General features: G+C 32.4%; 1 protein-coding gene and 1 long non-coding RNA gene across 3 annotated transcripts in view; both read left to right on the plus strand.

Annotated features, from left to right (window-relative positions):
• Positions 1–23754, plus strand: part of LOC128036064 (uncharacterized) — a 98199-nt gene that overhangs the window by 47391 nt on the left and 27054 nt on the right. The gene's annotated exons all lie outside the window — the stretch shown is intronic.
• LOC105781992 (pescadillo homolog) lies at positions 9204–13833 on the plus strand. Of its 2 annotated transcripts, XR_008192903.1 has the most exons (5): positions 9204–9599; positions 9745–11757; positions 12139–12224; positions 12673–12921; positions 13551–13833. XR_008192903.1 is itself a non-coding variant. In XM_052626823.1 (3 exons), exons 1-3 carry the CDS (start codon positions 11875–11877, stop codon positions 13555–13557), a joined length of 606 nt encoding a protein of 201 aa, XP_052482783.1. In that variant the 3' UTR covers positions 13558–13833. The 2 variants fall into 2 exon arrangements, 1 of the variants encoding a protein (XP_052482783.1); XM_052626823.1 differs by lacking the exons at positions 9204–9599; positions 9745–11757 and having other exon boundaries at positions 11875–12224.

The following is a 23754-nucleotide window of genomic DNA, read 5'->3' on the forward strand; positions in this document are numbered from 1 at the left end:
TTTTCCTTCTTAGACATTTCACCCTTTAAACTTGGTGTACTCTAAACAATAGTCATGTTTCAGGTTCCTGTATTGTTTAGAAGCTTTCAGAGTAATATGCAAAACTTCTTTTGCTTGAATATTAACAGCCCATTAATCTTTATTTCAATGGAAAATGCTTGAAAAGATTATCACAATGGGAAAGATGAAATTTTATTGAGAGTAGAGCTCTAAACAAATAAATTAATCAGGATAGAAAATTTTGCTAAGATTCAAAATGAATAAGATGAAAAGGATTATTACAATGGATAAGATGGAATTTTATTGAGAACAAAGCTCGAAATAAATAAATAATCAAGATAGCAAATTTTTCTAAGATACGAAATGAATAAGATGAAAACAGGTGCCCCAGATATCACAGTATGAGCTTTTCTGCATAAGCTTCTTGAGGACCATTTTGAACTTGATATGTGTCTAGAAGTCCTAAAAGACTTTGTTGATGTCCCAAGATGTAGCGTCTCACCTTCTTGCTAATTTAGAGAGGACAAGGCCACCGCATGTCCCACCTTTGATCAAAATTTAAACTGCCCATTCCTGGGTTTTCAATTCAAAACCCCTTTGGTCTCAAGGTGCCCTTTGTGGGTTTTCACCTTGGCCTCTCATTCTTCTTTTCTTTTCTTTTTCCTTTCTTTTTTCTTTTCTTTTTTTTAACATTCTTTGATTGAATTCGCCCTCGTAGGATCAGGTAAGTCATTGCTATCCTTTCTAGTCGAAATCAACACTTCTCCAGATAAAGCCTTCAACATAAGGTTCTTTTCAGTTTGATATCCTCTTTCTTCTAAAGTTCTTTTTGTATGGAGAGGATTTTCTTCGATATTAGGTCTCCTTCATAGAATTCTCTAGGGCGAACCTTCTTTGGTGAGCTCACGTCTTTTTTTTGTGGATTTGACCAAGATAGATAACTTTGAACACTTCTCTTCAATCGAGATCTGATCCAACACTCGAAGAGAAGGAATCTTGACCTCAATGAGCAAAACTACGATGAGCCAATGTGTTGCCCCGGCAGTAGTTTTTCCTCTCATTTTTGTTTTGTTTTGTTTTTTATTTTTGTTTTTTTTACTCCCACTGCGCCGTGCATTTTGGGGCAAAATGTGTTAATCTTGAACAGACTGTAAACTTATGACATTGTGCTGTTGTTCAATTTTAGTGCATTGTTAGATGTGCTTCTTTTTGGCATTTCAAATTGACACGTGATTTTTCAAAAATTCGCAGACTGTTGACCTTGCGACATTGGCATATGAAGCAGCTTTTGCCTACTTAGTGAGGTAATTGATGACCAAAAAGATAACCGTCAAAAACCTTAGGTAAGATCAGCCTTATGACATTTGTGTCCCACGTAGAGAAAGGGCATGGCTTCTATTGATTCTGTGTAAAATAGAATCTTGTTATCTCGTTTTTAACAAATCAGGAGATAAGTTACAATCTCAGTTATCTCCAAAGGCTTGAGGTTTAATCTGGACACATATCTTGCTCAAAAGGAGGTTCTGAATCAATAGTAGTGTTGCTCATATCATTGATATTTAGAGACCTGTTATAGGACGAAAGTAGATCCAAAGAATAAAAGAATCTAAAAATATTTATCTGTATCGTATGATTATGAAATGGAAAAAATAAAAGAATATTTGCCCGAAGTGAGAAACAAAGATGCATTTTATTGAAATAAAGATGTTGGACATAAGCCTATCTCACAAAAGGATTCTTATTACCCCTAGGCTTAGAGAAATAAGTGTGTTTTGGACATTACTCCGAATTAGGTCTAAAATATACAGGGATCTCTTTCACAGTCCCACTATTCAAAACACTTCCAAGTCTGTTCTTTTCACCAACCCCCTTCTTGGATATGATGTTAATGCTTTGATAGCCGGCGATTATGACCCTCGGTTGGCCCACAGTGACCAATTTGGGATATCTTTCATTATATATACTCAAGTTGCTTACTTCATTTTCTTTGTTCTTTAGGGTTGATCCTCTGACGCTTTCTCCCGTATCTATCTTCCCACTTCTTATGGCATTTTCACTCATCTTGCCAGACATTACCATATCTGATAAGCTCATGGTAGCGCTTCCCAACATGTGGTTAATGAATGGGGCTTTCAAAGTGTTGACGAAAAGCATCGTGGTTTCTTTTTCTAGAAAAGGTGGTTGGACTTATGTCGCTACCTCTCTCCATCTTTGGGCATATTGCCTGAAGCTCTCACTTTGCTTCTTTTCCAAGTTCTGTAGTGTAATTCTGTCAGGTGCCATGTCTGTCACGTAACCATACTGCTTCATGAAAGCTCGTGCCAAGTCTTTCCATGAGTGGATATTGGCACGGCTCAACTGGTTGTACCATTTTACAGCTGACCCGATCAGACTATCTTGGAAGTAATGAATTAACAGTTGATCGTTATCAATGTATCCTATCATTTTTCGACAGAACATCGTGATGTGAGCTTCGAGACAACTGGTCCCATTATACTTTTCAAATTCTAAAGTCTTGAATTTCGGTGGGAGTACTAAATCTGGGACCAAACTTAAATCCTTGGCATCAACCCCGCAATGGTAATCAACATTCTCCATTGCTTTTAGTTTTTCTTCCAACCACCTATACCGATCTTCGAGTTGCTTTGGTAGTTCTACCCTTACTTCTGCCATTTCGTCTAACTCAGGAATAACAAGATTGGTTGGATCATTCTTTGGATTAGAACCTGAGCCTGTCGGATAGTTCATTAGCGCCGAGGTACCGGCCTGATATCGTTGGGGTCTGTTAGTAGTGGGTGCCCCTTGTAGATGCGCGTCGGGTTGGGCCTGGACGCCTATTGGGGTGAAACCTGGGAGATAGGCAGGGTCTTCATATTTATCCCCAGAATTGGCTACAGGGTTTTTCTTTTTATCTCTAGCTGAGAGCTGTGCTAATTGGCTCATCAAGCTCCTTTGGGATTTTTGCATGTCTTGTTGGATATTTTCTAGTTGTTCTTGCATCTGGGCTTGCACCTGTTCTTACAATTGCTCTAATCTCTCTAGTCTCTGATCTATTCCTTTAGTTTTTGCTCAGATACTGTAAGGGTGTTGGTTTTCCAGATTAGCTGAAATAATTTTACTCAATTAGGGTCTTTTAATGGTCCTTAATGCACATGATGCCATGTAATGCGAATGCATGAATGCAAAAAAGACGTTGACTCTGATTTAATTCTATTTAAAAAACTTTACTAAAAAACAAATTCCTTTACATAAAGCGAATGCATGTATGGCCTCGCCCTCATATTCCAAGAAACAACATTGGTCTTCTTCTTTATCTGAATGTTTAAGATAAATATTGCAAATTTCCAATGGATGCCACTACTAACTCCTTCTTGCTTGATTCTGGTTGTGATCCATCGTCTGCCCATCCTCGTAATGCTCATCAGCTTCTTTAAGGAAGTCAGAATGTCGGTGACTCTCAAATAATTAGCTTGAATTTTTGGGCCACGAAGTAAAATGATGTACTCTTCCATCACCTTTCTTTTGTCGTGTTTCTTGGAATGTATTCGGGCAGCCATATTATCTTCCGCTTTATCAAGAAATCCGTTTTCCATGACAAACTTTCTAATTTAGTAATCAAACTTGAATCAACACCTTTTTCTAAGATGAAAATGCAATGCAATCATAACCAAAACAAAACGAAACAGGTTAGTACAAAGCAAAAGCAAACAAGAAAGATAGAGTACCTATTCGGGTATCCACTAAAGGTTTGGAGTGGCTCTACCTAGGTAGATTCTTATGGCTCACTACATGTGGTTCGATTCTAAAGTAAAGGTACCTGAACCAACAGATTCCTCAATCCTCACCTATTATAGGCTCATACGGACTGAGTTCAGTTCAGGGGAATACATTTCCCTATGGCCATGTGGAGATGAAAATCTCACGAAGACATAGGTACAGATGTATCCCGGAAGCGATTCACTATCCCATGCGAAGGTGAAAACCTCACGAAGGCGTAGTTTCTCACTCCCACTTAAAAGGGTGTGACCAACGGTCATGCAATGCAATGTGCAGAAATATATATCTAAACTCAAAATAACACAGTATTTATAAAACCACAATGATGAAGATCGTAATAAAGATGAATGAAATACAATGAAAGGATAGTAAATTTAAATCAAATTCAATTTTTGACAAAAAGACAGAAAGTAATCAACACGTGGCTTGACTCTCTTATTTTGGATCCCCAGTGGAGTCGCCAAGCTGTTGACACCATTTTTTTGATAAAACGGGGTCGACTTGGGTTTTAGAAACAAAAACGGGAGTCGCCACCAATCCTTTTTGATGAGGTGTGATCGGGTCACCTCGTAAAGTGGTTGTTTTTAATAAATAATTTGATTTTTATGAAAACAATGATTTTGGTCCACGAAATTCAGAAAAATGGGTTCGGGAGTCGATTACGTCGAGGAAGGATTAGCACCCTCGTAACGCCCAAAATTGGTACCTAGTTGATTAATTAATGTCTTAGTGTCGAAGATTGAAAATTTTAAAGAAATTTAAAATACGATCTTTTATTGAAATGTTGAAAATTTTCGGGAAAGGCATATTTCACGTTGATCGAGAAAGAGAATTATATCCAATAAGTTAGGACACAATGTCTTGAATTTCTGATACGTGAATGAATACCAAAAATTTGCTTATTTAAAAGATATTTAGCTATCTCGGTTTTAAAAAAGAGATCATGCCCAGTAAGTTAAGACACGATCTTTTCTTAATTCCCGAGATCATTTAAAAATTTGTTTGAAATGATTCGCGTATTTAGATTTATCGAGAAAATTGAAACCCCGTAAGTTAGGGTACGATTTTTCGAATATCAAAATACAAAAAAAAAATTTTGATATATCGAGTAAAGTAAAACACGATGTCGTAAAAAATGCGAAAACAAATTATATAGGATACGCATACGAAACAATAATAAATACGAAAGTGTAACATAATACGAATGATAGTGACAAAAACAGGATAAAAAAGGACGAATCAATAGCATGCCAAATAACGAGTGTATAAGCAAAATAAAAGTGAAACATTTTAAAATAATAATGAAAGCGTGAATAAATAGATAATAATTGAATTATAATTATAAAAAAGCAATAGGATATATGTATATGTATATAAAGTATAAGATATAATAAGGAATATGCAAGCATGTATATATATATATATATATATGAAAATTAAAAATATGTATATAAAGATATATAGATAAATAAGATATAAAGTATATAGATGTGAAAATGAAAAATACGTACATAAAGATATATATATATATATGATAAGATATAAAGTATATATATATAAAAAATTATAGACGTATATATATATATTATAAAATGTATGATGGATATGGATATATATGTATGTATAACAAAACGTATGTGTGTATATATATATAGATAACAAAAATTTGAAATTAAAAGGACATAGTTGAGTAAATAGTAATAATAATATTTATAATAATATAATATAATAGTAATAATAATATGTAAAATGATCAATTTAACAATAAATAACTAAAATACCAAATAAAGGGCTAGATTAAAAACTAGGCTAGAATATGGGGTCAAATCGCTAATAAAATAAAAGAGGGGACCTTCATGAACGCGCACATAACATGGAGGGACTAAAATGGAAATTTTTCCTTCTCCTCCAAAACGCATCGTTCCGGGAGGGACCGAATTAAAAACGCAAAGAAAAATGGGGTAAAATTGCAAAAGTAAAGAATATTCAATTGAAAACACAGAGAAAAGCAGAAGGACTAGGGTAGCAATTATACCCTAGTCACAAAACACACGGATCCTCCAAGTAATGGGTCGGGTCACACCCGGGTCGCGCGAAACGGCACCGTTTTGGCGCTGAGGCCCCCATGTGAAACGACGTCGTTTTTCAGTTGGTTTAAATGTTTAAAAAAACCCTAAAAAAATTAGATTCATCCCCCTTTTTTTAAAAAAATTTCAAAGAGCCAAAGCTCTCTCTTAAACCCCAAATCAGTCCATGGTTGCCGGCCGTCCGTCCATCGGACTGGCGCCGTGGCCGGTGGCCGATGACGGACCAAATGTGCTTTTGAGCCCCATTTTCGACGATTTGAAGGCCAATCCTTCTCAACCAAGAAGAAAGCCGAAAGAAAAGACCCTCACCCACCTTTTAAGGCTGATTTCGACGACGGAGAGAGAATCTCCGACGACGTGGCCGCGGGACATCTCAGGTGAGCCTTTCTTTTTCCTTTTTATCTTTGTAGGTAGAAATAAAAATAAATAAACAAAAAAAACTAAAGAACAAAATAAATAGAAATAACAACCGAAAATCACCTTTGAAGTTTTGTTTTTTTTTTTTTCTAATATGTCTATAGTAAAAAAAATACATTGACTTGGTGATGGCTTTTTCTAGCCGAAATTGATACAACATTTTTTCTTTGTTTGCTGCTTGCGTTTTTGTTCTTTTCTTGCAGGTGATTGACGGGCGCAAGTGGCAGAGACGGTGAAGTGACCGTGGCGGTGGCGGCAGGTCAAGGGTCAGAAGACCCTAGGTGCGGCGCACCTAGGGTTAGGGTTTCCAGACCCTTTTTCTTGCTTTGGGCCATTTGGGCCGTGGGAAATTGTGTTGGGTTGTATTTGGGTCCGTTTGGGTTAGGGGTAGATTTGGGCTTATTTTAGGTTTGAGTTATTTTGTGTTTTATTTGTTTGTAATGGGCCCGGGTGAAATTGGGCTTCTACAATCAAGTTCACATTTTAAAACTAGAAGAAAGAAATCCTCAAAGCACATTAGAGGGGCTGCAAGATTGTCCAGTCAAATAGACAAATTATGCAATGCAGCTGACAATATGAGTCAAGCCACATCTAGTTTGACTCCTATTATGGATCCATATGGTATTCCACAAGCAGATAAAATGCTTGACAACATGTCGAAAGAAGTTCCAAAAGCTAGTCCGCTATACTTTTTCGCACTTAAATTATTGCTCAAGAAGGACAAGTGAATTATGTTTTTATCAATTAATCCCAAGATTAGAGCTTTGTGGCTTAAGACGGAAATGGAGGATAGTTGAAAATTTTCTGATCTTCTAGGGTTCAGAGATATCTATTATGTGACTAAACAACAATGCTAAACTAGTTTTATCAATAGTTATTTATGTTTGGTTTTGGATATTGAATTTATGTTCTACTTATTTATATGTAATCTAGTTTTATCAATGGTCGCTTATGTTTGGTTTTGGATATTGAATTTATGTTCTACTTATTTATGTATAATCTAGTTTTATTAATAGTTGTTTATGTTTGGTCTTTGGATATTGAATTTATGTTCTACTTATTTATACTAAATTAGTTTTATCAATAGTTGTTTATATATGATTTTGGATATAAAATTTATTCATAGGTGATAAGTATAGTTAAGGATTACAGCGGTGATGAAAGTGATGATGAAAGGGAAAAGAAAGAGATTTTACAACGCATGGAATGTTTTAACCAATTATTTGTTGTTGCATCTTATTCCTTGCAATTATATTACGAGAAGTATATATTGAGGCAACCATGCATGGATTCTAAACAGTCAGGTGAGACATGGATCCGAGAGATTCTTGACTGTCACAAATCACGTTGTATGATTAATTCACTACACCAAAACAGGATTTTAGCGGCACTTTTAGTGGCGCTTGAACAAAAAATGCTGGTAAAAATCAAGCATTAGCAGCGCTTTATGGAAATCGCCACTAAAAACCAAAGCCCAACGGTGTCGTTTTCTTACCTTTCGGGGCTTTAGCGGGTTTTTTGAAAATGCGTCGCTAATGCTCGGTGTTTTAGCGGCGTTTTTTAAAAGCGCCGCTAATGCTAGGGCCTTTAGCGGCGTTTTTGAAAAAGCGCGGCTAAAAACATTTTATCTTATTTGGTTTATTTATATAATTAAATAAGATTAAATTTAAATCTAATTGAATATTTAAAATCTTCAAAAAAAATAATGACACGTAGAAATAATTTGAAATAAAATATCCGAAAAATTAAAATACTATTATTTAAAATAATTTTAAATTTTTTGGGTACATGATTACTGATTTTTTTAATTTATATATTAAAAAATTTCTTATATAATCGTAAAAGAGATGGTATTAATTTTAAAATATTGAATTAATTATCACTATAGTTTAGGGTTTTTGGTTCAGGGTATATGATTTATTTAAAATTTAAGGCCAGTTTAAAAGTTACTATTTTAAGGTTTAGGGAGTATGGATTTAGGAATTATGGATTAGGGATTATGGTTTAGGGGTTGGGGTTTAAGGTGTAGGGGTTAGGAATTTAGAGGTTTAGGAGTTAGACGTTAGGGGTTGAGAGTTAAGGATTCAAGGTTTAGGGATTTAGGGGCCAAGTTAGGGGTTTGTGTTTAGATTAATTTTTTTAATTTATATTTTAAATATGTTCTTATATAATTGTAAAAGAGATAATAAATTTGTTTAGGGTTTTTAGTTTAGGGTATATGATTAATTTAAGATTTAAGGCCGGTTTAGGAGTTCATATTTTAAGGTTTAGGGAGTATGAATTTAGAGATTATGAATTAGGGATTATGGTTTAAGGGTTTGGATTTAAGGTTTAGGGGTTAGGGGTTTAAGGGTTAGACGTTAGGGGTTAAGAGTTAGGGATTTAAGGTTTAGGGATTCAAGGGTCGAGTTAATGTTTTGGGTTTAGATTAATTTTTTTAATTTATATTTTAAATATGTTATTATATAATTTTAAAAGAGATAATAATAAATTAAATATATTGAAATTATGAGTGTAGTTTAAATTATTTAAGAGATATATAATAGATAGATTTTATATGTATTGAATGGTTAATTTAGGGTTTAAGGTTAATGTTTACTTGAGATTTGTTAAATGATAAAATTTTATATAATTAATTAATACTTTTATATTTAAAAAATTTAATTTAAACCATTTGATATATTTAAATATTAGTTTAAATAGAATTAATAAATAAATTAAAAAATAATAGATTGATATGGATATTTAGGTACAATTATTTATTTTGGAGAGGATCAAATTATAAAAAATAAAATTAAAATACAAAAATAAAATAATTTTGTTCAAAATGAAAATTTTTTACACACTTTTTATAAAAACACCGCAAAAAATAAATAATAGCCCCAAAATTTAACTTTAAAAATGCTACAAAAATTATTTCACTTTAAAAAATCGCGCCATTTTACCCCAAATTTCCCCCTGAAATCCCTAATCTTCCCATGTCCGACAATATTTTCTCAGCTGCCACACTCCAACAAATACTCTGCACTCCCATGGCTGAAATAACAACCCAAAACCTTTTTATTACAGCGCCAACAAAGCTTTGCTCTTTATCCATCTATCAAAGAACACACTACTCTGCATCATACACTGACGAAAAGAAAAAATATGGGTTTTGAGAAGGGAGCTTCATTGTTGGAAGATTTGGTAGAAAAAGCTGGAGGCTGTGCTGTGATGGATGGGGGTTTTGCTACTCAGCTTGAGAGTCATGGTGCTTCCATTAATGACCCACTTTGGAGCGCTCTTTGCTTGATCAAAGACCCTCACCTTATCAAGCAGGTACCTTTCGGTCTTCTTTCTCATTCAGCTTTGTTGGAAAATATGTACATTGCTGTCCTGCAAATGACTCCATGTCAAAAACAGGGTATAAAGTTTGAGACTTGGTTTTAGATTTTGAATCAACGTGGAGTGTTCATATGTGCAGGTTCATTTGGAGCATTTGGAGGCTGGTGCAGATATCTTAGTTACTTCATCTTACTAGGTTTGTTTATTAGTGTTTTTCAGATTCAGCCGAATGACTTGATTTGTTAGGCTAATGTGTGATCTTCTGCCTTTCATATATTCACAATATGGATATGGTGAAAAGGATAGGAGCTAAATGCTTCCTTTTTCTATGCAATAGGTCCACCACTTTCTTGTGAAAAGTCATGGAAAATATTCTGATTTTTCCCTAAGTTTGGCTTATTAATGAACCAGACGGAAAATAATGTAGTTATCATCTATATATGTTCATCTGCAATGATTGATTCCTTGGAAACAATCAACATATCTTTGTAGAAACTTGCCTACCTTCATATTAGGAAGAGTAATTTATTTGAGATTGTATGGTAAATGATAAACCCAATTTTAATTACAATTATTCACACATTCCAGATTTTTTAATTGATTTGAATCGAGCAATTAGACATAAAAGAGTAATATGGATTTAAAAAAGAAGAAGCAAATATTGCAATGATAGTGTTTTCATATTTAATATTATTTATAATTTTTTAAAATAAGTTAATCCTAGAATAAAACTATAAACCTCATGTATAATGGTACCTGAACCTAAATCATCAAAGACCCAATCTTAAGCAGCAGCTCAAAACTCGACAGAGGCTAAGGATGATGCTGCCTCTGGAGAGGTTGCACAAGCTGAATAAGGATGGTGGAGTTAATAATGCCACAGGAGCAGCAGTTGGTAGAGGCTTTATACGGGATTCATCGGGCTGCTGGGTTATGGGGTACAGTTGGAGTATTGGTTGCTGCTTGATGTTGCTAGCTGAGCATTGAGAGCTATATGACGGCTTGTCTGTGCCTTGAGATGCGGGTATTCGGTGCTGGTGGTGGAATCTGATAGTCGGGCTGCGGTGGACCTTGTCACGGATGTTACCAGGAAGGAGATGTTGGAGCTCGTAATGGCTGTTCGTGGCCTTTTGTCTTAGTCGTGGTGGGTATTGGTGCGTCATGTTCTGCGAGGTGCAAATGCGGCAGCGGATTTTGTCACCAAGCTCGCTAGGGATTGCCCATTGGGTTTGCAGCTGGTTCGGCACCCTCCTCCATTTGTCAAACTCATGGTTGAATGGGAAGAGTAGGCCACCTATTGTCAATGACTGTTAACTTTGGTTGGCTTTTAGCCTAGGTTCATTTTTGTTTTCAAAAAAAAAAAAATTCAATCTCAATTTTATCATTCAATCAAAATCTTTATATATATATATGTATATATTTTATAGATATTTTTTTTACATAAACTTTTTTTTATCTACGTTTGTGGATATACAACAATAAAAACCTGATACTTTTTGAGCATGCTTGTTAAGATTCCAATTGTGTAAGGAACCGAGAAGGGCCAGTGCAAAGTACAGGTGAAAGGATTTCGGTCTGGTCCCAACTAGTTCGGGGTGGGTTAAACTCAATACTGATGGTACTGTTTCTGTAGGTGGTCTTAAGTCCGGGGTTGCTGGTTTGATTAGGAATGCGTTGGGAAATGGGAAGTTGGCTATAACAGATTCATTGGTGTGAGCAACGTTCTTGAAGTAGAACTGCATGTTGTTTTGAATGGCTTGAAGATTGCCTGGGACAAAGGCTTTTAGCAAATACTGTTGGAATGTGATAACCTTCATATTATTAGCTCCTCTTATTGGTCGAGGCAATGATGCATTTAGCAAAGTTGAGGAATTAAGTAGAACGAACTGGGTAGTGCATGTTTCGTATATTGGAAGGATGGTAATGTGGCTAAAATAGCTCTAACAGATAGACCTGGGTTGCAAGTACCTTTAGACCCTTTTTCTGTTGTTCTTGACGTGTGGAGTGATGATGTTTCAGGCCTCTCTAGCTATACAAATGCTCAACACTTTTCCTTTGTATTTTGTTGGCTTCACTACACCAAAACAGGCTTTTAGAAGCAGGTCCAGGTTTGCTAGCCTTTGAGACCATTCCCAATAAACTTGAAGCTCAGGTTTGTTCTTCCTCATGTATACTTTACATGTAGGAAGTTACATTCTTCATTAGCTTTTCAAGTTTCTAGTGATCACTGATCCATTCGTAATCAAAGCCGAGCAGGGACGAGTGGCGCATGTATAATGCACACTGGCTGCAAAGGTTAATTAGCAATCGTTGTGGTTCTTCTGCCTTTTGCGCCTCTCCCTTTTTTTTTGTTTTTTGGCTTTCTTGGTTCTCAGTTTCTCAATTCTATCCACAGTTGTATGGGGAAACCAAAGCACTACCGACCTCCTGCAAGTTCTTTCGAACTTTATTGCTTTCAAATTGGCGGTTTAGATTTTCAAATTTGACTTATTGTAAGGATTTTTTGCTCATAATTTATGGTGAAATTTTACAGGGAAAGAAAAAGGAAGGAAATGCTGCGAGATATGTGACGAGGTCACAAGCTATTAAAATCCTTCAAGTTAGCCTTTCGGATTTTAGGTTCATCTCTTCTTTCTCACTTTTATTAATTATTATTATTTAAGCTTCCTTTATTTGCCTTCTTTTATCATTTTTTTCATGTTGTTTTTAGCTTCGAAGATTAATTAGCTAATAATTTGAAACTATTGAGCTTCGTTAAGCTGAGATTAGTTCATCAAGTAGCAGTTAATTGCTACTTTTGCTAACTGTTTTTTGCTCACTGAAGCAAAGAGAAGAAGTGTGTATGGAAAATATTCTTATTGCTAGCTTTTTACTTCAGCATGAGTTTATGACTATGTTTTAATTGATATGATTTTGTTATTATTATTATTATAAAAAATCGAGGATTTTAGTAAGAAAACATATAAAAAAAAAGCCTCAACCAAATGAAACGCGTATTGATGGGGTTTGTTATTTTTTATTAAATATGGTTGGCTTCCTTTTTGCTTTAATGGATTTAATACTGCAGGAAACTATGCATCCACAAAAGAGTATTTCCGAGAGAGCCAAAGAAGAAAGTGAAAGGAAATCATCATACTTACTGTCACTTGAAGGATGTCATGTACATTCTTCATGATCCACTACTTGAGAAGTTTAGAGAAATAAGGGCATATCAAAGGAAGATAAAGAAAGCTAAGGCTAAAAAGAAGGATGAGTTAGCAAAGCTTCTTCTATCTCGTGCACCTTCTTACAGACTTGATATGGTCATCCGCGATAGGTTTGTGAAACAATCTTTGTATGTTTTATTTCCTCTCGTTGCTAGTTGTATCAAATCTGTAAAACTTTTGTATTAAAACTTTTATAGTAAGCAGCAACATAACTAAATCACCTTATGCTGATAATGAGAAGATTTATTGTTCCTATTCCCTTGGCTCCAATTTTTTTGGTTCAAAACTTGATGTCTAAGTGCATGCTTGAGTATTTGGTAATCAATCCTGTGAAATAGTTTCTAGTTAAGGTGGCATAGAAGCATATAGTCCAGGCATAGTCTGCTCTTACAATTTATGATTGTTTTTTGGTTTCTCCTCTCCACAAACTGTCTAATGTAGTTGGCAGAATGAGATGATGTTATTTATGCCTATACATGCATTTCTCTGTGGATGGGTAACTTATATCTTTGATTTGAGGCATAGTTTGATGACAGCATAACTTATTGCTGAAGTTATACAGCCACGTTGTTTGCATGCTGATGACCAGTTTTGACATTTAAGATTTCAGCATAACATAATTGTTTGTTATATAATTTTTGTTTTAGCCTTAATGGCTATATATAATTTTTATTTTTAACATCTCTATTGTTTATCAAGTTTGTCGGTTTATCTGTTCATTTGGTTTTGCATCCTTTAGATATTGAAGGTGTTGTAGAGGATTCAATCTCTTCAAGCTGGAAAAGCCAAGGCTTAGCACTTCTTCAAGTGGAGTGTTTTTTAATTTTTCATTCCATGGTCGTTTATCTTAGTCGGAACTTGAATTTGGTGTTATTGAAACAGGGTTTTGTAGTTACCTTGTGTACTAGCTTCTTTAACCATGATTGTTAATCATTACGAGTTTTGTAATTTCTTTTATATTTGGCCGAGTTAATAGAGATCAGATGAGCTGTGAGGTAGATTGCTCATTTATTTAAACATAATATTTTAATTCTAAATTTAAATTCATTAATTTTTATATTTAGCTTTAAAGTTAAAATTTTAATAGAAATTTTAATTTAATTAATTTTTTTTATCCTTAAAAGTATATAGTTTAAAGTTTAAATTTCAAAAATAAAATAAAATATAATATTTATCATAGGAATAAATATTATTTAATTAAAATATATTTTTTAAAATTCATATTTTTAGCGGCGTTTGTGAAAAAGCGCCGCTAAAATTCATTCTTTATAGCGATGTTTGTGGTAGAAGCGCAGTTAAAGGTCATGGTCTTTAGCGGCATTTTTGGTAGAAGCATCGCTAAAGGTCATGATCTTTAGCGGCGTTTGTGGTAGAAGCGTTACTAAACGTCATAATCTTTAGCGGCGTTTGTGATAGAAGTGCCACTAAAGGCCATGATCATTAGCGGCGTTTTTTCACATAAACGTCGCTAAAGTTAGCGACGTTGTCTACAGCGACACTTTTTGCGGTGCTTATTAAAGCGCCGCTAAAAGTTTATTTTGCTGTAGTGATTTTAGGATGTCTAAAATGGTATTCCCAAGTTTGTTGAGAGTTTTGGAGACAATATACAACTTGCAAACTTCAAGAAACATATCTTCTAGTGAAATGTTGGGAATTTTTTTATACATCTTGGGCACCGGTGCAAAAGGTTCCCAATGTCGAGAAAGATTTCAAAGGTTTGGATCAACAATAAGTTGACACTTTGCAATTGTGCTTGAGGAAGTTTCAAGGATGGCCACTGATCTAATTGCCCCCGAAGATCTTTTTTTTAGCTCAATACCCGAATAAATACGTAATGATTCTAGATATATGCTCCATTTTAAGGTCAAAATATTATTTTATATTATTATATTTTAATATATTTGGTCGACTAAAAATATGCACGAGAGTAATATGATTATTTGTTCAGGACTGCATAGGTGCAATTGATGGTACTCACATTGCCACTATTCTTCCAGCAAATGAACAAATTCCCTATATTGGAAGAAAATGTATCCCGACTCAAAATTTTATGGCAGTATGTGATTTTAATATGTGTTTCATCTTTGTCATGGTTGGATGGAAAGAATCGACACATGACACTAGAATATTTCTTGATGCAATTTGAGATCCAAAATACAAATTTTCGCACCCACCAAATGGTTAGATATTTTATTTATATGTGCTTTTTTAAATAATAAAGTATAAGTTCTTTAATTGATAATTTTTATAAAAAAAATTCTTGAATTAATTGTTTGTTATATTATGACTTGTAGGAAAATATTATCTTGTTGATTCTGGATATCCTCAAATGAAAAGTTATCTTGGACCATATAGAGGTCAGCGATATCATTTACCTGACTTTCGTAGAGGTAGACCAGTATCTGGTAAAGAAGAGATATTCAATCATTCACATTCATCATTACGTAGTGTGATTGAACGAACTTTTGGTGTTTTGAAAAAAATGGGTTATTTTAAGGGATATGCCAAGTTATAGTTTTGAAAAGCAAACGATGATCGTTGTTGCTACAATGACGATACACAATTTTATCCGAAAACATGTCGGTCGAACTGATGCAGATTTTATGAAATACGAAGATATTAACTGGGCATATGAGAATATTATTGATTCAGAAAATGCACATGGTCGAGAAAGTGATGATGATGACGACAACAATGATGATGGTGATGACAGTGAATCAAACAATTCAAGTGGTTTTGAAATGGAATTAACAAGAGATGCTATAACTTCTAGTTTAATGAATTCACTTTAAATTGTAAATGCTATTGTAAAATTTTTAGTATTTATATTTGGTATATAAATATTATCCCTTTTTAAAACTTTAATCCAAATATATGTGATATTTTAATTTTTAGGTTTATGTTTTCTATGTTATGTTAATATCTAATATGAGTTATATATTCAAATACATTTTAAAATAAAATAATACAAATGTGTCAATATCTAATTACAAATATTTAATTATTATATTTAAATATTTAAATATAGTTTGTATATTCTAATTATATTTAATAAATAATTAATATTAATTACTTAGAAATATTTAAAATTAATATTATATACTAAAATATTAACAATAAATTATAATAAATTATTTTTATATCTTTGCTAAAATATCATAATATTAACTAATTTGAACATTATTTAAATACATATTTGTTACTTTATAATATCATTTCTAAAATGGACATTTTATTCTTCAAAAGCACTTTTTGACAGCAATATCAAACACTCAAAATTTTCAAAAGTACTTCTCAAAAGTACTTTTCCACAGCACTTTTCCAAAGCAATGAAGAACTGGCCCAAAAGCACACTAGCTTTCGCCGTCTCATCCGCAAAAAAACCTAAAATGATACACCAGAAACTCCCTCAAGACAGACAGAGCCAAGTCACTTTCTCGCTAATCCCCATCGAACCCTCCAATTAAGCAAAGCCATTTCATATTTCAACCCAGTGGGCACCACAATTGCCTTACAAAATTTACAAACTAAAATGCTAAAAGTAATCCAGAAAAATACACAGCCCAAGCTCCAAAATGCAAGAAAGTCCATTTAAAATATGAGCCAAATTTAGATTTCAGTTTAAAAACTTGAATCTAATTCGTTTTTAATTTTGTAATATAGTATATTCACTACAAGAAAAATATGAATTGTCAACATTAAAATTTATTGCTAAATGTTGTATTACCATTACTAAGAGTTTATTGCAACAACAAAAAAATCGCTATGAGGTCGTTGTGTATACCTCTATTGTACAAAATATGCACAACGATTTTACAAATTGAAAAGTCGTTTTAATTATATATATTGCAACAACTTTTTCATTTTAAAATATATATTTTTGTAACGACTTAATTTATTTGTATAAAAATGTTTTAGTTATAGTAAAATCTGTTATAATATTTTTAACACAACCATAATACTTTAGTTACAAAACTATTACCTAACAATAATATATTGGTTGTAATATAAAATTTGCAACAACTGTAAATTAAAATGCTAAGTTTTGTACGTAACAATAATAATATTGATATGTAATTGTATTACATTACTCAATGATTATATGTCATTGCCAAAAAAATATTTTAATAACCATAAAATGTGGTTGCCAAATCATTTACTTAAGAACAATACTACTGATTACTAAATATTATTCTGCAACTATTTTAATTTATTGTGTACTACATTGCTGTAACACCCCTAATGTAACACCTCTTACCCGAGACCGTTTTTGGAGTCGAGCACGAGGCATTACTTAGCTTATCTTACTAATTCGGAGCATAAAAACTTGGTTTGAAAATTTATTTCACTATTTACAGCAAATCTGTCCACCCATGCAGTAGTCACTTATTTAATTATAACTCGAGTTACGAAACTCAAAATTTAGATCCGTAAATTTTCCCTGAAATTAGACTCATATATCTTTTCACCATAAAATTTTTCAGAATTTTTGGTTTAGCCAATTAGTACAGTTTATTAGTTAAAGTCTCCCCTATTTCAGTGACCGACCATCCTGACCTCTTGTCACTAAAATTCAATTATCTCTTTGTACAGACTTCATATGGTGCTTCCACTTATTTCTCCTGAAAATAGACTCATAAAGGAATATATACATATAAATTATAACTCATAATTCCTTCTGTGAAATTTTTAATGAATTTCTAAAGTCAGAACAGGGGACCTCAAAATCATTCTGACCCTGTCTCACTAAAATTCAAATATCTAAAAATATACAACTCTTTTTCTTACTCTATTTCTTTCATGTGAAATTAGACTCATTCAGCTTTAATTTAGTATCTCACTCAGATTCTAATTCAATTTCCACCATTTTTGATGATTTTTCAAAGTTACCTCAATGCATATATCCGAAAACTGTTCCATTGCAAATTTTAAAAAAATTCAATATAACCCCTTTGTAATTATCTAACCTTCCCTGCAAATTTAAATCACAACCAATTCCAGTATTTCAACTACTTCATTTAAATACTAATGAAGTTCAACCAATCAACCATTTCAAACAAAAAAAAAACATGTATATATTTCGATATCTAACACAACCATAACATTCAAATTTATTTTGCATACTTAGTCATTCATACTAATACTTTTTACTTCAATTCCTATACATGCCATATAAATCCAAAAGTTGTTTAACAAAATCTACTAGAGTAAATCTGGATAGTGTGATCGTTGTTGTAGATCCGATCCTCCGAAATATATATATACGTCAATCTACAAGAAACAGTAAACACACACCAGTAAGCTTACAGAAAGCTTAGTAAGTTCACAGGCTCATAATAATATATTACCAAAATTTCACTAACAACATTAACAAACAAATAAAAATTCAGCATTTCCTGCCAACCCCAATCTCAAATAATAAATATATATAATCGTGCTCAATTTCAGATGTCAACTTCTATTCCAACATTTAGTTTCAATTGCACTTACAAATACCTGTCAAATTAAGGATCGTCTTACGGAATTGAGTACATCGTTTGCCCGTGCCACGATTTGCTTGAACATTTCACATTGCTATAATTCAGTATGGTTTTCTTCCTTGAAATACCATACCTACTTTTCACAACTTAGTATGGTTTTCTTCATTGAAACACCATACCTACTTTTCACAACTCAGTATGGTTTTCTTCACCGAAACACCATACCTACTTTTCACAATTTTCCATGGATCCACCATGGACTTATCCAATCAATTAAATGCGTTGGTTGCCAAACATGTGTACTCAATCCTGCGTATCCCTTAATTTGAACTAACAATCTCATCTTCTTCTCATTTTTACCATAATCATAATTCAGTAACAATATACGAATTTATACAATATATCATTTCCACATTAACAATTAATCATAAAAATTCAGCCATATGAACTTACCTGGGCCGATTTGTAGAAGTTTTAAAAGTTCAGAAACTAGTTTGATACTTTCTCTTTTCCGCGTTTATCTTCGGATTCCCGATCTATAATATAAATTTTTCCATTCATTAGCATCTAATTCAATACTAATTTACTTCACAATTTATGCCTTTCAATTTTCAAAATTACACTTTTACCTCCAAAATTTACAATTTTTACAATTTGGTCCCTACTCAATTAACCCTTCAATTGATCAAAATTTTCCCAATTAACACTTTATCCAACCATTTTAGACTACTGAACAGCCTTTGATATTCATAATTTCAGTACAAAACCCCAATTCCTAACTTTTTCACAATTAGGCCCTAAAAATCATTTTCTACTAAAATCATTTTAATAAGATCATAATATAATGAAATTAAGACTTAAAATCTATAATAATTCATCATAAAATTCCAGAACTTATTCATGGTAACTTACAAAATCACTCATAAATTCAAAAACTAACAAATTCAATAGTTGGACCTAGTTGTAAAAGTCACAAAACATGAAAATTTCAAAGAAAAAAGCAAGAATTGAACTTACATGATGAAAAATATGAAAAACCAGCTTGAAAACTCTCTCCTATTACGTTTTGGCTGAAGAAAAATGATGATATCTCTAGATTTTTCACTTTTATCTTTGTTTTATATATTTAATTTGTAAAATTTCCAATTTTGCCCTTATTTCTCCTTACTTTCCTGCTGATTTTTCTTGCCCAACCGTCCAGCCCATAAAATTTTGGGCCTAATTGCCTTTTAAATCCCTCCTCATTAGTCACTTAAGCTATTTAATCATAATTTAACAAATTTTACACTAGTCTCAATTTAGTCCTTTTTAGTTAATTGACTAACCAAACGTTAAAATTTTCTAACGAAACTTTTATACTAACTCAATGACATTCCATAAATATTTATAAAAATATTTATGGCTCGGTTTATGAACTCGATGTCTCGACACCGCATTTTAGACCCACTTTACCTATTAAATTCTTTTTAAATCACAAAATTCACTAATTCAAAATTCTTCTAAATTCACACTTGACCCATAATTATTAATTTATTAAATTTTAAGACTCACTTGTCAGATTTAGTGATCTCGAATCACTGTTTCTGACACCACTGAAAATTAGGCTGTTACAACTAACCCGAATCCGTCGTCAGAACAAAGTTATGGAGCATCACCGAAATTTACAAATTAATTTTCAGACATCTATTTCATCTAGCATTCATATTTGAAACCAACCAAAATCAAAATATTAATGAGCCAACGTTGGCTAAATTAACTTATACATGCCATTATAACTAGAACCAAATCATCCAAAATTACCGATAAAACCAATGGATAGTGTGATATATCTCCGACAAGTTTCCAACCCAATCGAGCTTCCGATTATCTGTAGGGTAAATAAAAAAAATAAATGCGTAAGCAATGAATGCTTAGTAAGCTCGTGTAGTCTTTAATCATATTAGTTCCTTTAAAATATGAAATTTATGCATATCATGGATAACCCAAAGTTGATACCACAATACCCATGAAGCTATATTCATCAACTTACAAGGTAAATAAATCCACAATATCACTTAAACACATTATCCCAAGCTTAGTAGGATTTTATATAACTTTATCTCTTCATAATTTCTTTATTTTCATTTTCATTTCTTTACTTTCCACGCTTATTCTATATGCGTGACACACAAGTCATAAACATTTCATTCAACCATAGTCACAAGCTAATGCATTTCCAAAGTCTTTTTCAAATTGATTACATGATAAGTTATTTCATAAGAAATTGTATAATCTAAACCTTACCACTTTTTAGTGAGCGCTAGCATATTTTCACTTAAATACTTTCCAATTCAATGCATTATATAAATAATCATAATATCATTCAACCAATAGCTTGGCACTTGCCTAAGCATCAAGCAAGAATACTAGTTAGTGTACTTGCACACATTACATATAAACTCATCATGCATAATTTTCTTGTATCAACATATTAAAGATAATCATACATTTACATGTCATGATACATATCATTCTCTTGTCGTTTCTTCATAGACATATATCATTCATTTCATTATTTCGATATTTCATGTACCATCATTTTCATGAATTTCGTACATACCGATAATAGTTCATTTCAAATTCATGTTATCTCACTTTAAAATTTTACCCGTTATATCATTTAAATATCAATGGTTATATTTATTTTAGATCAATACCAATAATAATCTATAAATCTTTCAATTCAATCACATAAGTCTTTTACCATTTCTTTCTGAATCGAAGAACGACTTACGGATATTAGTACATCATTCTTTGGTGCCATATTCCAACTATGGTCTTGCACATATAAACACTGCCATAGTCCAACCATGGTCTTACATTTATAGTGCCATAACCCAGTTGTGGTTTTATCCATCAATTCATCCTTTGTCACAGTACGATTGTACTCAATCCCGCGTTCAATCCAAATTGAGTATTGAATTCGATATTATATTTCCAATAATAATTCAATTTCATATTTTCTATTACCCTTATTATTTCCCCATATTTATCCCGTTGAATTTCTTGGAAATTCGATGGATTTTCAGATGTACACTTTTAGTGTACAATTCCGGGTCCGTCAATTCATATTCATGTGGGCACATTTCCATTTCAGAGAGCACACTCCTGCGAACCTCATCCTTACAGCGGGATTGCCAGTCCAGGCTAAATCCCCTATAATATAAACTCATAGAGTATTGTCGGGATTACCAGTCCAGGCTAAATCCCCTGCAACGACAATTATTGTAATGATTTTGGATCTGAATTATCAGTCCAAGCTAAATTCAGACCCTAATTCAGATTACCCGTCCGGGTTAAATCCATTTTCCACATATTCTTCGGGATGGCTATATCAGGATAGGATCACCCGTCCGGGCTAGATCCTTTTTACCGTCAATTCCTTTTCAGAGATCTATCGAATTTTCCTTCCATTCAACCGGGATTTCTTCCCCTTTTTATAAAATATATCAATGTTTCATCAATTTTCATACAATGAACATTCAAATCATATTACATTAATAACAAACATTTCAAGAATTTAAGAATATAATTCAAGTTACACGAACTTACCTCATTACTTGTTCGTGTTTACAATTTCACTAATTTGATGTCTTTTCTTTTCCACGTTCAAGTTCCATATTTGAGTCATTCGGATCTTTCTAAACAAATTTGATCATCATTTTCATTCATTTCATATTCTGATATATTCAATTAATACTCTAGGCAAGATTACCATATTGCCCCTAAGCTTTTAATTAATGACGATTTTAATCCTTGGGCTCAGAAAAATAAATTATTGTAATTTTAATCCTTGTTTTAAGCCTAATTATTCCCATACATATTGATAACAGCCCATGAATTCTATAAAATATTAGAATTTTTCATAATTTCAACACTTTTCAATTTAATCCCTAAAACATGTTTTCACCCGATCTTGTTCTAAATTTCATTCAATTTTGTAATTTAAATAAATAAACAGTCCATTTCATGCAATTTGGTCATTTTGACATTTTTACAAATTGCCCATAAAGTTTTACTTTTATTCAATTTAGTCCCTGAGTCTAAAACATGCAAATTATCCATGCTAACTGAATATTCACATATATATCTTCCTCATCCTTCTCTTCATTCCACTTCCTTAATTTATATAAAATGCTTATAAGTAACATTATCTATGATTTCACAATTTACTTGTAAATTTATTCAAAGCTATCCATTTGAGTCATAATCACTAAATTATTTTTATCTTGAGCTACGGAACTTCAAATTAGGATCTGCTAATTTTTCCTGAAACTAGACTCACATATCTTCTTACCATAAAATTTTTAGAATTTTTGGTTCAGCCAATAAGTACAACTTATTCTTTAAATTCACCTCTCTTCTGCTATCTGACAATTCCGACCCTTCTTCACTTAAAATTAATTATCTCTTTGTATAGAATTTGGATTATGTCCCCATTTTTTTCTCTTGAAAATAGACTCATTAAGGATTTTAAACATATAAATTCTAACCCATAATTATTTTTTTACTTTTTAATGATTTTTCCAAGTCAGAACAGGGGAACCCAAATTCATTCTGACCTTGTCTCACAAAATTTATTATATCTCATAATTTACGATTCTATTGCTTACACCGTTTCTTTTATGAGAAAATAGAATCAATAAGCTTTAATTCCATATTTTATTCATACTCTAATTCGATTTTCATAATTTATGGTGATTTTTCAAAGTGAGCCTACTGTTGCTGTCCAAAACTGTTTTAGTACAATATGTTTATTACCATGTTTATAACACCCTTATTTTCTTTCTTTACACTGTGTCTAATCACTTTCTCTTATTTTCTCTTCACTAACATATCAAGAACATAGGACCATATATACAAAAACTTTACATTAACATCATTTCCATACTTTTTCAATAATATTAAACTTAAAAATATATTAAAATCTTAATGTACTTACCTTGTCATATTGATTTCAATCTTTAACTTGATTTTCTCTCTCCTCCAGCATCTATTTCTTGAATCTAACTTGATATTCTAGCTCCCCATAGTCTCCTTGTTATCTTTCTCTTTGATGGATATGGAAATTCTTTTGATTTCTAGGTGAAAATGGTGAATTTTTGGTGGAAGGACTAAATTGTAAAGAAAGTAAAACTTTCTTTCTTTCTCTCTTTTCCTCACGTTAGTGCATGAAAAAAAATGGGTGGGTTGCATGATTCTTCATCTTCCTTTTCTTATATATATACTAAATAAAATAATAATAAAATATTAAAATATCATTTAAAAATCAAATTAAAATACTAATAAACTAATATTTATTTATTTAATCAAAAATATCTCCAACATCATCATCATCTTCTATATTTCCCTCTCTTCTAATTGATCATTTTGCCCTTTATGATCTTTTAAAATTTTATCCTTGAGTCATCACTTAATTTGGTA

This window comes from Gossypium raimondii, chromosome 13 (assembly GCF_025698545.1).
Source record: "Gossypium raimondii isolate GPD5lz chromosome 13, ASM2569854v1, whole genome shotgun sequence".
Lineage (NCBI taxonomy): Eukaryota > Viridiplantae > Streptophyta > Magnoliopsida > Malvales > Malvaceae > Gossypium > Gossypium raimondii.